The sequence below is a fragment of the Leptinotarsa decemlineata genome, unplaced genomic scaffold (genome assembly GCF_025532065.1).
Source record: "Leptinotarsa decemlineata unplaced genomic scaffold, Ldec_3_MD MMD2_tig00002082_RagTag_RagTag, whole genome shotgun sequence".
Lineage (NCBI taxonomy): Eukaryota > Metazoa > Arthropoda > Insecta > Coleoptera > Chrysomelidae > Leptinotarsa > Leptinotarsa decemlineata.
In genome coordinates this window covers 2042370-2056404 of record NW_027412573.1, presented here as the reverse complement: position 1 = coordinate 2056404, position 14035 = coordinate 2042370, and the positions used below count along the sequence as shown (strand labels likewise).

At 35.5% G+C, this 14035-nt stretch overlaps 1 protein-coding gene across 1 annotated transcript in view; it reads right to left on the bottom strand.

Moving 5' to 3' along the window:
* Window positions 1-214: 214 nt before the first annotated feature.
* The window catches only part of LOC111513102 (octopamine receptor beta-1R), a 99798-nt gene continuing 85977 nt past the window's right edge, over window positions 215-14035 (bottom strand). The window contains exon 4 of the mRNA XM_074176806.1: window positions 215-2700. Within this exon, the coding sequence (XP_074032907.1) occupies window positions 2346-2700 (355 nt within the window). The 3' untranslated portion in view covers window positions 215-2345. The remainder of the gene's footprint in view (window positions 2701-14035) is intronic.

The following is a 14035-nucleotide window of genomic DNA, read 5'->3' as shown; positions in this document are numbered from 1 at the left end:
AGCATTTCCATCAGTCCTGAGAGATTCATCGTTCCACCTCGAATATTACGGAAGATACGGGGGTGTTTCCATGAGAAGTGAGACACACTGTATTATTATTATTATTATTATATTTGAACACGTGTACCGGTTTTGTGAACTATTTCTGGTTTTCTGGGTTTTCCTGCACCTGAAAAAGCAAATGCGCACTGAAATTAATAAACTCGCACCGGAGCGCCAATATATTTTTTTTCTTGTTGTTTTACAATAAACTGTTTTTGAATACGTTATGGATTTTCATCATGCCTAAATGGATAAATTCAAAATCATGAGTTCAATATGGAAAAATAAAAAATTATTTTATATCAGCTTCGATGTTGTTGTTACTGTTGACAAAATTTATATTTGCAGTTTACAGAGGAGTAATGTTTTTGCTTCTAACAGGGTTTATATAGCTGGCACCCCTACGGTATTGACGAAACACATAAATGAAATTAATCGCCCATTCCCCACTCTCTGTCATATTTTAGGAAAATATATCTGGCACTTCATGATCATTTAATGTTAGAAGAATTAGAAGAAAATGCCTTCTATACATCAATTGTTTTTTTTTAATGGACGTCTTTCCAGAGGCTTACCATTCAGGAATTTTATTCGATCCTGAATTGAAAGATGATTATGAACTGAGAATTTTTTGATGTTTTTGGATCATGGAAGTCTATGGGTTTGTGAAATGATGTGTATTATTGAACTCTTCAGATGTTCTCCACATTCAGTATTATCTTATCAAACTTACAATCAAGTATCTCTGAATACTGATTAGGGATGTTCATCAGCATGTGAGCCTGGGTATATCTCCCGATATCATTAATAACTTTCGAACGTAAACAAACTTTTTAATGTTACAACATTCTCAATTAATGCATAAAATTATCAATTATTTCAACTAGCAAGTATTTGGACCTTTTGGGTAAGGCCCTCATTTTGTTTTGGTCTCAAGTAACGGATCAGTCCATTCATAATTCGATAAAAATAGGCTGGTGCTGCAGATGCTGACAGCCAGTGCATTGGAACTTCAGGCACCTCGCGTCAAGTTCTGTTGTAGACTGGAGTGTTGAAGATTCCATCCAACAGTTTCCAGTTTCAGCCCACTTGACCCGAGGAATGCGAAGATCAGGCACTTTGATAAGCCAAGGTCTTCAATATTGTTGAAGAACACCCCACGCATTGGATTATCCTTGTGTTGCCGCAGGAGTGTGATGATCTCTGCGACTTCCATATGGGCCTTTCACTGAACGGGTTCCAGCTGGGTGACAGAGTTATGATCAACTCGTTCAGTGTCGAAACCTAAACAAAGTTCACCATCTGCTCGAGCAGCTGCCCTAAAGACAAATGCTCTCTTATGATTGAGTACCACGCAGAGAAAGGTATCCGAATTCCCGATGACTTTATAGGCTCCACCAGTACCATTCTGTCATGTAGACCCTCCAACTCAAAAGTGCGGGGCCTCCCTGTTGTCGGGGAAAGTACAACCGTGGAACGGACGCAACTTCTACGGAGGTGCACCATTTTTCAGGTTCTTACGTTGAGCTGATACAGCTCCTCCCAAATCCACTTGACTACTCCAAGCGAGTGGAGTAAGATCGGATCGTTGCAGCTGTAAATCTATCGGAGTTTGTGCTATTACTTGCCGCGGAGGGAGTTCTTCACTGCTGTTACCAGTTGTTTGACCCAGAGGTGAGAATACGTCTCTCAGGCATGCAGATGTTGCAGGATGCTTCTATCTACGAGCTGCACATCCTCTCCATAGTCCACGCACTGTCTTTTTTTAAGATGGACCTTTGTACATTTGTCTATCCCGAATCTCATACCAATACCATGCATCTACTCTTTCACCACCTTCAAGAACTGATGGAGATCATTTCCTCCAGAGGCATGAAGTTTGAGATCAATCCTATGAAACAAATGAGTGACGTTGTGCCTGGGTTTTCCGGGGGTGCCACAGTTATATCCCCGAGTATTTCTGAGCGCAACAGATGGTGGCAATATTGAAATGCAGAAGAGAAGGAGACTGAGGGAATTGCCCTGGAATACACCTCTTCTGAAAGTGACCCATTATGTTTGGACTCTAGCCTGAGCAAATGTTAGGCTGACCAGATTATCATCGATATTAGTACTTGAATTGTGAAAACTTCCTCATAGTGACAGTGGATTATTTTAAGAAGTGAAAGTCGAAGTTTGGTGAATGAATCGGAAATACCCAGCTTCCACTAACAATTTGAAATCATAGACAATATACACCTGAAACTAATACTCGAGATGTTCAGTCTTATCATGAGCAGATATGTCACCCCACCGCAACAACCTTATATCACCGCCTCGTTGTGCCTCAAGTTGACAACCTCCTGCTCCGAAATGTTGTTGAACCTCTGTATGATGGCCTCGGCTCTGAGATAGTTGTTGTGCATCTCGCTGGAGGCATTGCTGCAGGTGATGGGGACATCCCTCCTCCTGCTGGAGTACTTCCACCATATTATCCTGGATGTGACCTCGCAGCAATTCTGCAGGGTCTTTCGGAACGCCACCCTGAACTCCCGGTTGAAGTAGGCGTAGATGAGAGGGTTGAGGGCGGAGTTGAAGTAGCCCACCCAGAAGACGAGGGTGACCACCCAGGGCGGGCTGGGGCAGATTCTGGAGCCGCAGAGGGATGATATGACGTACCTGTCGACAAATGTAGATACATTATAATTTATTTTTTTTGGGAATAGAGTACAGAATGGGGAATGTAAGTCAATTTGGGTTATTACAGCAAATGCAAGTTTGAACTAAATAAAGTTGAGTTTAATTCATGAGTTTTTCAAATTCACTTCGGAAAGTATTCAAATCGATGTTTCAAATGTTGGATTTTAATTTTTGAAGGGATTTGTTTCTAATTCACATATTGGCAACAGCGCCTAGAATGCTACATCGAAGTTCAGGTTACCTAGATATCCTACTTTAAAAAAGGAAAATTATCTGTATTAATCAACGATTGGGGCAAAATATAAATTATAGTTCAATACCACCTCCACAAGCTACATAAACAACAGTTGTTTTGTTATTTATTCATATAGAGGAAGATAGGTTAGGTGCACAAAATGTCATATGTTACAGAATGCCTCAGAACTCGGAACATAAGTAAACAGAACAGCACGCCTCTGAAATATGTCATCTTTGTTTGTCTCATACAGGTAACAGATTCATTGTCCTTTATTAGCTATAACCGATGTTGCCAAATGGTGAAATAGAAACGAATGCCTTCAAATGTTGAATGCATTATTTCATTCCTCTTTTTTGAGTATTTAAATAATTTTTTAAAGAAAAAGGTTGAACTGATAAGTTTCAAATGCGTTGTTTTAGAGCTCTTTTATAAAAACAACTTTTTTGCAATTACTGAGGGAATTCCTATAATTCAGAAGAGTTTGGATGAAATATAATTACATTTTTCATCAGAACATCTGACCCATTTCAATTATCCTATCACCCTATTGATAATGTATATTATTTTTAGACACAAATTACAGAGAATAGATTTTCCAGCGATGAGTAAATGAATATTTTGAAAAGAAATCTCCGGAAAACACCTACTCATCCGGCTGATACCATGCTGAACATTGAATTATATCTGATAGGATATTTAGTGATATGGAGTTACAAAAACACATGATATCAAAACAACCTAATATTGCGTTGCATCAGTAAGGGAAGGATCCGATCCAAATAATAATAATAATAATATGAATTTATTCAATTTTCTGTACAAGGATCAGTCAATAACAATTTGAACAATCTGAACAAATTCAGGAAACCCATAAAGGACACCCTGTGCGTGGAAATCACTGTTTTATTCACAATATTCACATTATGAATCAGAAGAGTGATAGTAAAATGGATTTGACAATTCAGGTTATGAAAATATAAAGATGTGGAAATCTTGAATGTTGGAAATGTTAAAATGTGAAAATATAATCATGTAAGAATGTAAAAAGGTAATATGTGAGAATGAAACACAAAAAAAATAATAAAAATGGTAAATTTCCTTATTAGTCAGTGGGCTATGCTTGAAGACTGGCAGTAAACAATTCTAAACAAATGAACTTTGAACGTTCAAGCCAGTGTCGAATATACCTACACAGTAGGTTTGATGGACTGACGCCTATCAGAAAAAACTACTCCCCTGGCTAATACCACGAAGGGCGTTGGATTATATCCGACAGGCGTCAGTGCAGGAATCTTCACAGAAAATTTCCTGCATATGCAATTGGCAATACAACTGAAAGAGTAGACCTTCAATTTTGGAACGGGCACACTTGCAGACCGGTTTCGGGCTCATTAGCCACTCAGTGCAAGATAGTGGCCATCATCGACTTTAGGTCGATGTTAAATGTTAAAATGAAAATGCAAACATCTAAAAAGTATAAACATTGCAACAAATGTTAGGCTGTTAAATGTGCCATTATTCGCCATGATTTTACAATATTAATGATACTTGTGATGCACTGTTTGGAATGTGTAGTAATGAATATTACTGGAGTTTTTGTCCTTCCTGAAAGTCGAAATTTCATTTCGTTTCGTTTCGTTCGTTTCAGAAAGGGCAAAAACCAAGATAAATACATCTCAGTTCCATACCACCAATATACGAGGAACTTTGGAAAGATTTTCTTGGAACTAGGTATGAAGGAGGATTTCAAAACAAGTCATACACAACAGAGCCTTTTGGGAAGTCCAAAAGACAAAGTCGAGAATTCGAAAAAGTCTGGAATTTACGAAATTGCAACTGCGATGCAAAATATTATGGACAGACAAAAAGATCTATTAAAGTAAGATATAAGGAACACATAGCACACTTGAAATATGGAAGACCAAAACTATTCCATAGACTTCAGTTCATTAAGATTAATTAGACCAGTTAACAACAACAGGCAACTAGATGCCTAAGAGAGTGTAGAAATAAGTAAACACAATAATATTATGAATAACGATGACGGACCTATACCAAAGAGCATACTATCTAGCTTGTTAAAATAATATTGTTGGGTTTACTGATTAATACATGAGGACACATTGCAAAAATAAATTTAGATAGGCAATATTGTAAAATTTATTTCATATATCTGAAAATTGTTTTATATACAGCTATAACAGTTGAACATATATTATACTATTAATAAAATACCAAATGGAACATAAAAAAAGAAAAAATATTAAAAAGACAAAAATGAACCTAAAGACATTCAACACTAATGAATAATTAAATTATAAAACAAAAACGTAACTATGTCAAGTACATTACAGAATTGTAACAAAGTCCCAAATATTACATCAATGTGCAAACAAACGCTAGAGTCAAGTTATTACTTCATATTAAATAAAGGTATGCATTTTCATTTGTCAAGTAGTACATTAAGTTCAAATAAAAAAAAGACATGTACGAATACTAGAATAAGTTACGATTATTAAAAGAAATAATTAACGACTATTCAGAATCTCTTGATGAAGTCGTCTAATTGCCATTTTTTTGAATTTTAAATATGACAAATGAAAAAGATCGAGTTCTGAAAAGTATGTATTGAAATTTTTTTGAAGCCTACAACTTATTGCCATCGAGCATTAGTTAGTCTTGTAGAATCGCAACCCAAATGAAAAAATGCAATTGCTTCTTAAGGATCTTGAGTTAACAGAAAGGCAAAGGTCCTCTAAAATAGCTGAACAATTGTAGTGGAAGTTTATTATTTTATGAAGGAATAGAACCATTGCAAGTTTACGTCTGTCCTCAAGTGATAATAAATCTAATACAGACAGCCTCATTTGCGAGGTAAATCCAAAGTAGGGTAGGCCAAGTTTCCAAATTATATATTTAGAGAAGCGATTTTGCACTTTTTCAAGCCTCTCTTTATGACAAGCATAAAGAGGACACCAAATTACACTATTATATTCCAAAATACTCCGAACCAGTGAAAAGTATAATGTCTTTATAGCATATATTATGGACTATATCATTTTCAAAAGTATCTGATGTTAAATAAACTCACAATATGTCACATACTCCTCCACTTTGAAAAACTACTGAAGGACATACGTACTCTTGGAAAATTTCCAAAATTTTACATCCACATTGTGGAGAAATATAACGGCTATCATTCGTGTGATACAGGAATATCCCAAACGCCATAATGTTCCATTTTGAATATAATCTATTCCATTCTGGAAATGAGGTTCATGTTATTATCTTCACTCAATTCCATGTCATCAGCATGTTTATACATATTTCACTGTAAAACTCAACCCAGTAGAACAAATGGATGACATCAAATGTAACGGATATATTGAGTTTCGCCAGCAAGTGAAGTCACATCATTGTGGGGGAAATCATTAGAGTGTTTTTGGTGTGATTGATGATCGCTGAGGGATATATTGCATTGTATGAAGTTTCATGAAATCCAAAATCCTTTGGGATCTTTCACTTTCGTCACTCCAGGAATCACATTGCCAACTCTTTGATTGGAAATGAGCAGTGATATGAAACATTGTTCTGCTGACAGCAACATAATTGTTTTCAATATTGATTCAGGAACATCAGATAAGAATGTGCATCTTCAAGAACAAATTTTGTTTTTCAATGATGATCTGGAGAAAGTTCCAGCTTGTGGTGATATTAAATAAGTATAATTGAATGCTGAGGACAGAGAATAAGGCTGAGGAGATATCTGGGGACACAATTCAGCTTGGTTGCGATGATTGGTTTGTGTGTATTTGGAGAGATTGGGAGAAACCCTCCTCACACACAAATCTTTGAGCTCCTCAACTAAAAAGGTTCTCTTCAATGAAAAGTCTCAACAAATTGTTTCTGATCTGAATTCCTGGGCACATTGGCTTCAACAGTAACGAAGCTGCTGACTCTCTCGCACTGCAGGCGGTTTTTTTAGACCAAAACCTATCATTGGTATTCCATTAGGCCATAACGAATAGATACTGAACACCTAGACTACAAGAGAGTTTCAAAATTCCTGCAAAATCAACCGAATTCGTCCACTAGATATTTAGGGTCTCCAAAATTGAATATAGACTGCGTGTTCTTTAAAACGAGTTTCAAGAGCTCCTTAAGGATGACCGATGTACTTTTCGCCACAGTCCTTCATTTATTATTGGAGATTATACAGGGCTTTTCATGATGAGCGTTAATTAACCGTTTCTGGCAAACTATTCAACGGATCAACCTGAAAATTCCACAGTATGCATAAGTCAATATGACCTACACGCCTAAAATATTTTAGACGAAGTGGCGTTGTCGCTTCTACTATAAAGTAGCGGCTTCTTTGATTTTTCAAATGGAACAACCCGTATATAATATCATATTATGATTCATGATCACTTTGTCAACAAATTCATATACTATTTCCCTATACCTATCTATTACCGTTTAGAAGATATAAATTAATTTCGATATTTTTTTTACCAAACATGAACTTTTATAAATGCTGATAATCTTGAACTCTCTTGCACTAAAACGATCAAATTTGAAATAGAGTGGGGTGATACTATGAGGATTTTCACTCCGAGTCATATTTTCACTTGCCTCATACAGGGTCTTCAAAAAATGCAGATACTTTGATCTCTTAAAAAAATGAGTGGAACTCAATTTTTTCAAATGGAACACCCTGTATATTTCAACATTTTTGAGCTCTACATCCAATTTTAGATTAACTTTGTTCAGATAATACTATTTCTATTTTGAACCGTTTTCGAGATAAACTGTTTCAAACGGAAATTGACATGGTTTCCTTGTTCATCACTCCTTTTTGTAAAACAGATTTTGTTTTATGTTTCTCAATTAGTCACAGATAATACAATGAAAAGATAATTATTAAAATTATCCTCAACCATCGAATGAAACTTCTCTTCAAACAATAGTTTTATTAACGCTGAAACATGAACTGAAAATAATAAACCCATAAATTAATGAGTTAACTTAATCGTCAGTGTATTTCAGAATATGTTCAAACACATCTCCACCTCTACTTAAACAAACATGTAATCTTTTCGAAAGATTGTCATGTGTTGCGCTTCTGATCAAGTCTGGAGTCAAACTATTGAAAGCAGTTGTAACTCTCGATTTCATATCTCCCATTGTTGTTATTGGAGTAGAGTAAACCATATTTTTTAAAAACCCCACACGAAATAATCTAATGGATTGCCATCTGGTGTTCTAAGAGGCCAACGAAAAGGTCCATTATTACCAATCCATCTGTCTTCGAAGATTTCGGTTAAAGCTTCGCTGACTGAATGAGAATTATAGGGTGGAGCACCATCCATTTGGTACCATACACGTTCTCTTCCTGGTCTATTATTTAAAATCATTTGAATTCCATTCCTCAGTAAATCTTTATATTTTGATGCATTCAAATTATCATCATAAAAATCGATATGAAAAATTGACTCATTCTTTATGGCACAAAATACATTGAATTGCCATCTTTCTTGAAAACCCCTTTGTCGGACAACATGGGGATTTTCTGGCGCCCAATAATGACTGTTGTGTCTATTGAAAACTCCATTTTTTGTGAACTTGGCCTCATCTGTCCATATGATATTGTCAAGGAAATGTTCATCCTCTTGAGTCTTGACAAGTAATCATTCAAAGAATTCTACTCTACGAGGTAAATCAGTCTCTTTCAAATGTTGGACACAGTAGAACTTATAGGGATGCCATTTATGCTTATTAAGAATTCGACAAATTGTCACGTAGGGTATACCTATCTCCCTTTCAGCCTCGTGCAGAGAAGAATTTGGAAATGCATGAAAGTATCCCAAAACTGTTATACCATTGTCATCATCATCCACTTTAGTCTTCTTACGAATGATTTTTGGACGGAAGGTTCCATTCAACCTACAGTTTTTTAGTAGTCGATTTATCACATTATTATTCGGCTTCGGAAGTTGTAGATATCTTTCATGAAATACTCGGCATGTTCTACTTGCAATTCTATTGCAGTCATCATAAATTATTAATAAATTCAAGAAATCTTCATTACTGTAACCTAATCCTGACATTATTCTATTATAATTGGTAGCTATCACAATCAGTCAAAACCACCAACGAAAGTCTGACGTTAAATAATTGGTTTATTTATTTTTCCAAAGCACACTATTAAAAAATATTAATGTGTACTGTTGTACGTTAGAGACCAATACCTCAGTGTATACAAATTGTAACTTTTTCTAAGGTAGGTACATACCAATTTTGAATTGACTGATCTGAGACAGTTAAAAAACTGGATCAAAAAGAAATATTACTAAATATAAAAAAAATGTTGAATATCCAAAATGAGTGATGAATTCAAAAAAAAACGAGCAAGAAAACCACGTCAGTTTCCGTTTGAAACAGTTTATCTCGAAAACGGTTCAAAATAGAAACAGTATTATTTCAACAAAGTTAATCTTAAATTGGATGTAGAGCTCAAAAATGTTGAAATATACAGGGTGTTCCATTTGAAAAAATTGAGTTCCACTAACTTTTTCATGAGACCAAAGTATCTGCATTTTTTGAAGACCCTGTATGAGGCAAATGAAAACATGACTCGGAGTGAAGATCCTCATAGTATCACTGCACTCTATTTCAAAGTTGATCGTTTTAGTGCAAGAGAGTTCAAGATTATCAGCATTTATAAAAGTTCATGTTTGGTAAAAAAAATATCGAAATTAATTTATATCTTCTAAACGGTAATAGATAGGTATAGGGAAATAGTATGAGAATTTGTTGACAAAGTGATATTGAATCATAATATGATAGTATATACAGGGTGTTCCGTTTGAAAAATCAAAGAAGCCGCTACTTTATAGTAGAAGCGACAACGCCGCTTCGTCTAAAATATTTTAGGCGTGTAGGTCATATTGACTTATGCATACTGTGGAATTTTCAGGTTGATCCGTTGAATAGTTTGCCAGTATAATCGCATTTATCCAACAATTCAACATATCATTTCTGAATCTCAATGTGGTTTCATGAATTCAAGATCTACAATCAGTAATTTATCCATTTTTAGTCAATACTTATCATTGAGCAGAAGAGGATAGGTTGATGTGGTGTATACTGATATCTCCAAATCCTTTGACAAAGTAAACCATGAAATACTCCTGAAGGAAATGGCTTGTTTAGGTTTCAATAATATTTTTCTGATCCTTCCGAAATCATTCTTGAATAATAGAGAATAGTATGTCTCATACCCACCAAACTATATTGCAATCAGTCAAGTCCCCCAAGGTTCCAACTTGGGGCCATTGTTCGCAGGTATATGCGAATAAACTAAAAGCCAAAGTGGTTCTCAAAGCCAACATAACCCATGCCATCCTGAAGTCATAATTCTTCGATATTTCCAGAAATTTGAAGTTGCACATCCACCATTCGGTGATGCAACTGTTCCAGAAATGAAATATAGCTACCGCCATTGATTATTCCACCACATGAAATCATGCTTATCAACGAATTCCATGTTCCATTCCCGAATGAAACAGAACAGAACCGATGCTCAATATCGAATTGTTTCCTACTTCGTTGTGACGACCATAACCCGTGGTAAAAATGACACTTGACTGTTCCCGATGCCGGGTAATTTTATCGGTTGTGAATTGATTGTTTGACGCTTTCCCTTGGCGTTCGTGTCGAGATTGCTTTCAAAAATACGAGTTTCACTCCAAATTGAAATCCGTTCGGTCCTGATTGAATTACTCCTCTGTTTCGCTTTCGCATTTATATCGGACAGGTCGGGAGTTTTCTGTCGATTTGTTTGGTCATCAAAGTCAAGTTCGGATTCAGTTTGGGTCTTGGAACGGTTGAAGAAGTGATATTTGAGATTTTCTGGTGATTACTGTTTGTATTGCTCCAGTTTCACAAAGATTGTTCCAGTATGATGCACAAACTCAATACTATACTAATGACCACGGAGAATTTCAGTAAAGAATTGATTCTAATGAATCAAAGTGCAATCCGAACGCAGTTTATCACATCCTTGATGAAAAAATTTGTGCCAAGACAGACATACCGGGTGTCAACGAATCTATTAGACAAGTCATAATTTCTAGACTATTAGGAGAATTGAAATGAGATTTGGTATAGTTGAATGGTATGTGGAGAGGAATGTTTTCACATATTTTTCACTTTCCGGTCACTTCCGGTTTCAGCGGAAATGGCTCCGGTTCTGAATTTTTAAATGGAACACCCTGTATATTGTAACACTTTTGGATTTCTGAGACAATTCTGGATCAGAAACTGACATTTCCGGAAGTTTTTCAGCCTACTTGATTTTTTCAGAGTCACTTTTAAAATTGCATCTAGGTGGCCATGATCGGATGTAAACTAATCTATGGACCTCAGGTGATATCAGAAAATTGCAATAGCGGAGTTTTAGTGACTAGTGTGTTGAATATGAATGAGACAAGTTTACAAAATAACATTTTCGTGTCTAACTATTATTTTTCAAATGGCGACCATTTTTTGACAAGCAATTTCCGAAAAAAGGATTTTTTAACGAATCTAACGTTACTAATTTATTTGCGATTGGATCAACAAATTTAACAAATTTAACTTGTAATTTCAGCGATGCACTTAGATTTTTTGCAATATCCTAAGTTCTTGAAAATTCCACTATAGTAAATTTTCAAAGTGCATCCCTCCTTGTTCAAGACACATTTCAGCTCGTTCAATTGTTTCTCTCAACACGTTTTGTAACATTTGAGGCGATATACTTCTAAATGCCTGTTGAATCCTTTCTTCTAAGATTTCGAGAGTGGCTGGGGCTGTTGCATAGTAGACCCTTTCTTTTACATATCCCCAAATGAAGAAATCTAACACAGTCAGATCCGGTGAGCGGGCAGGCCACCGTACTGGACCGTTGGTTGCAATAACTCTATTATTAAAATGCTCTATTAAAAAATCAAGTATGTCTCTGCTATTATGGGGTGGTGCTCCATCTTGCTGGAAGTAAATTTGCCGTAAAACTTCTAAAGGCATATCATTAAGATGATCCTCGATTTCATTTTGAAGAAAACCCAAGTATCTAACCCCTGTTAACTGACCTTGAAACAATATTGGACCAATTATTCTGTTTCCAACGATACCAGCCCAGACATTGACGCCAAACCTTTCTTGAAAATTGCCCTCTCTCATTGCATGTTGATTTTGTTGGGCCCAGTACCGACAATTCTGCTTATTAAACATGCCATTATTTGTAAACCGTGATTCGTCGGAAAATAGAATGAAGTTGATAAAATTTGGGTTAACTCTATGATTTTCAAGCAACCAATCACAAAATACTACTCTTCTATTGCCGTCGTCAGCATACAAATGTTCATGTAACTGATATTTAAATGCTCGATATCCGTGCTTTTTCAGTATTTTTCTTGCTGATTCGTGACTTATCTGCATTTCTCTACTAATTTCTCTTAAAGAAACCGTTTTGTGAACTTCTACCATAGCAAGAACGTTAATCTCAGTCTCCTCATTTATGACAAACCTCTGTTCTGCGTCTCGATTTCCCTCTTGCCTAAAACGACTCTCAACATAGGGAAAATACTGATGAGATGGGTGTTGCCGATTGGGATATCTCTGAGCATACAACTCAGCAGCTTTCCTTGAATTTCTGTGGCATTCTCCAAACAATAACAACATATCCACTTTTTCACTTTGAGTATACATTATTTCGACGAAAAATTAAACTAAAATTAACGAAAATCAAGAGAAACTTCTACTTTCTGCTCATAAAGCTTATGTCACTGTCATAACCTAGGTGAGCGTTTTGTTCTCCAAAGTGGACTTGATGGAAATAACCGCAAAATATTATGCATCATTCCTATCCATGGCACCCTTGACAAAAGTAAATGAATTTGTATCGAGTATTTTCCTCAGTAATATTTAATTTATGTTCTTATTTGTAATCCTATCGCAAATAAATTAGTATCGTTAGATTTGTCAAAAAATCCTTTTTTCGGAAAGTGCTTGTCAAAAAATGGTCGCCATTTGAAAAATAATAGTTAGACACGAAAATGTTATTTTGTAAACTTGTCTCATTCATATTCAACACACTAGTCACTAAAACTCCGCTATTGCAATTTTCTGATATCACCTGAGGTCCATAGATTAGTTTACGTCCGATCATGGCCACCTAGATGCAATTTTAAAAGTGACTCTGAAAAAATCAAGTAGGCTGAAAAACTTCCGGAAATGTCAGTTTCTGATCCAGAATTGTCTCAGAAATCCAAAAATGTTACAATATACAGGGTGTTCCATTTAAAAATTCAGAAGCGGAGCCATTTCCGCTGAAACCGGAAGTGACCGGGAAGTGAAAAATATGTGAAAACTCTCCTCTCCACATACCATTACCAAATCTCCTTTTGATACACCTAATAGTCTAGAAGTTATGACTTGTCTAATAGATTCGTTGACACCCGGTATACTGGAAAAATATCAGATGAAATCAAAAGACTACTGAATAACCGGAATATTGACATAGCATATGAGACTGGTAACTCCTTGGGTAGGCATGTGAAGACACATAGACAAAGATAACAGATCAGGTGTCTACAAACTAACATGCGGATCATGCCCGAAAATGTATGTAGAAAGGAATTCAAGAATTTTTAAAACAGGAATCTTCGTATATAAAGAAGTTTTGAACTGAAGAATACCAATTTGACCTGTGTGCCACCTTTTGGAGAACAATCACGATTTCAATATCAACTACGATAATAATAATAATAATAATAATAACTTTATTAATTCCTTTAGGATCACAATGTGATATAGGACAAGTCAGTGAAAAATATAAATAAATAAACTTCAAAATACAGATATGACGAAACAATAAACATGGAAATTTTTGATTTAAAATTTTGAACAAACTTTTAAAACTTTTAAAACTTTTAAAACTTTTAAAATGCTTAAACAATACACATAAGCAATACACATATGAGCATTTCAATCACTTCTGTTCACATATTCGACGACACTGTAGAAACATCTGGA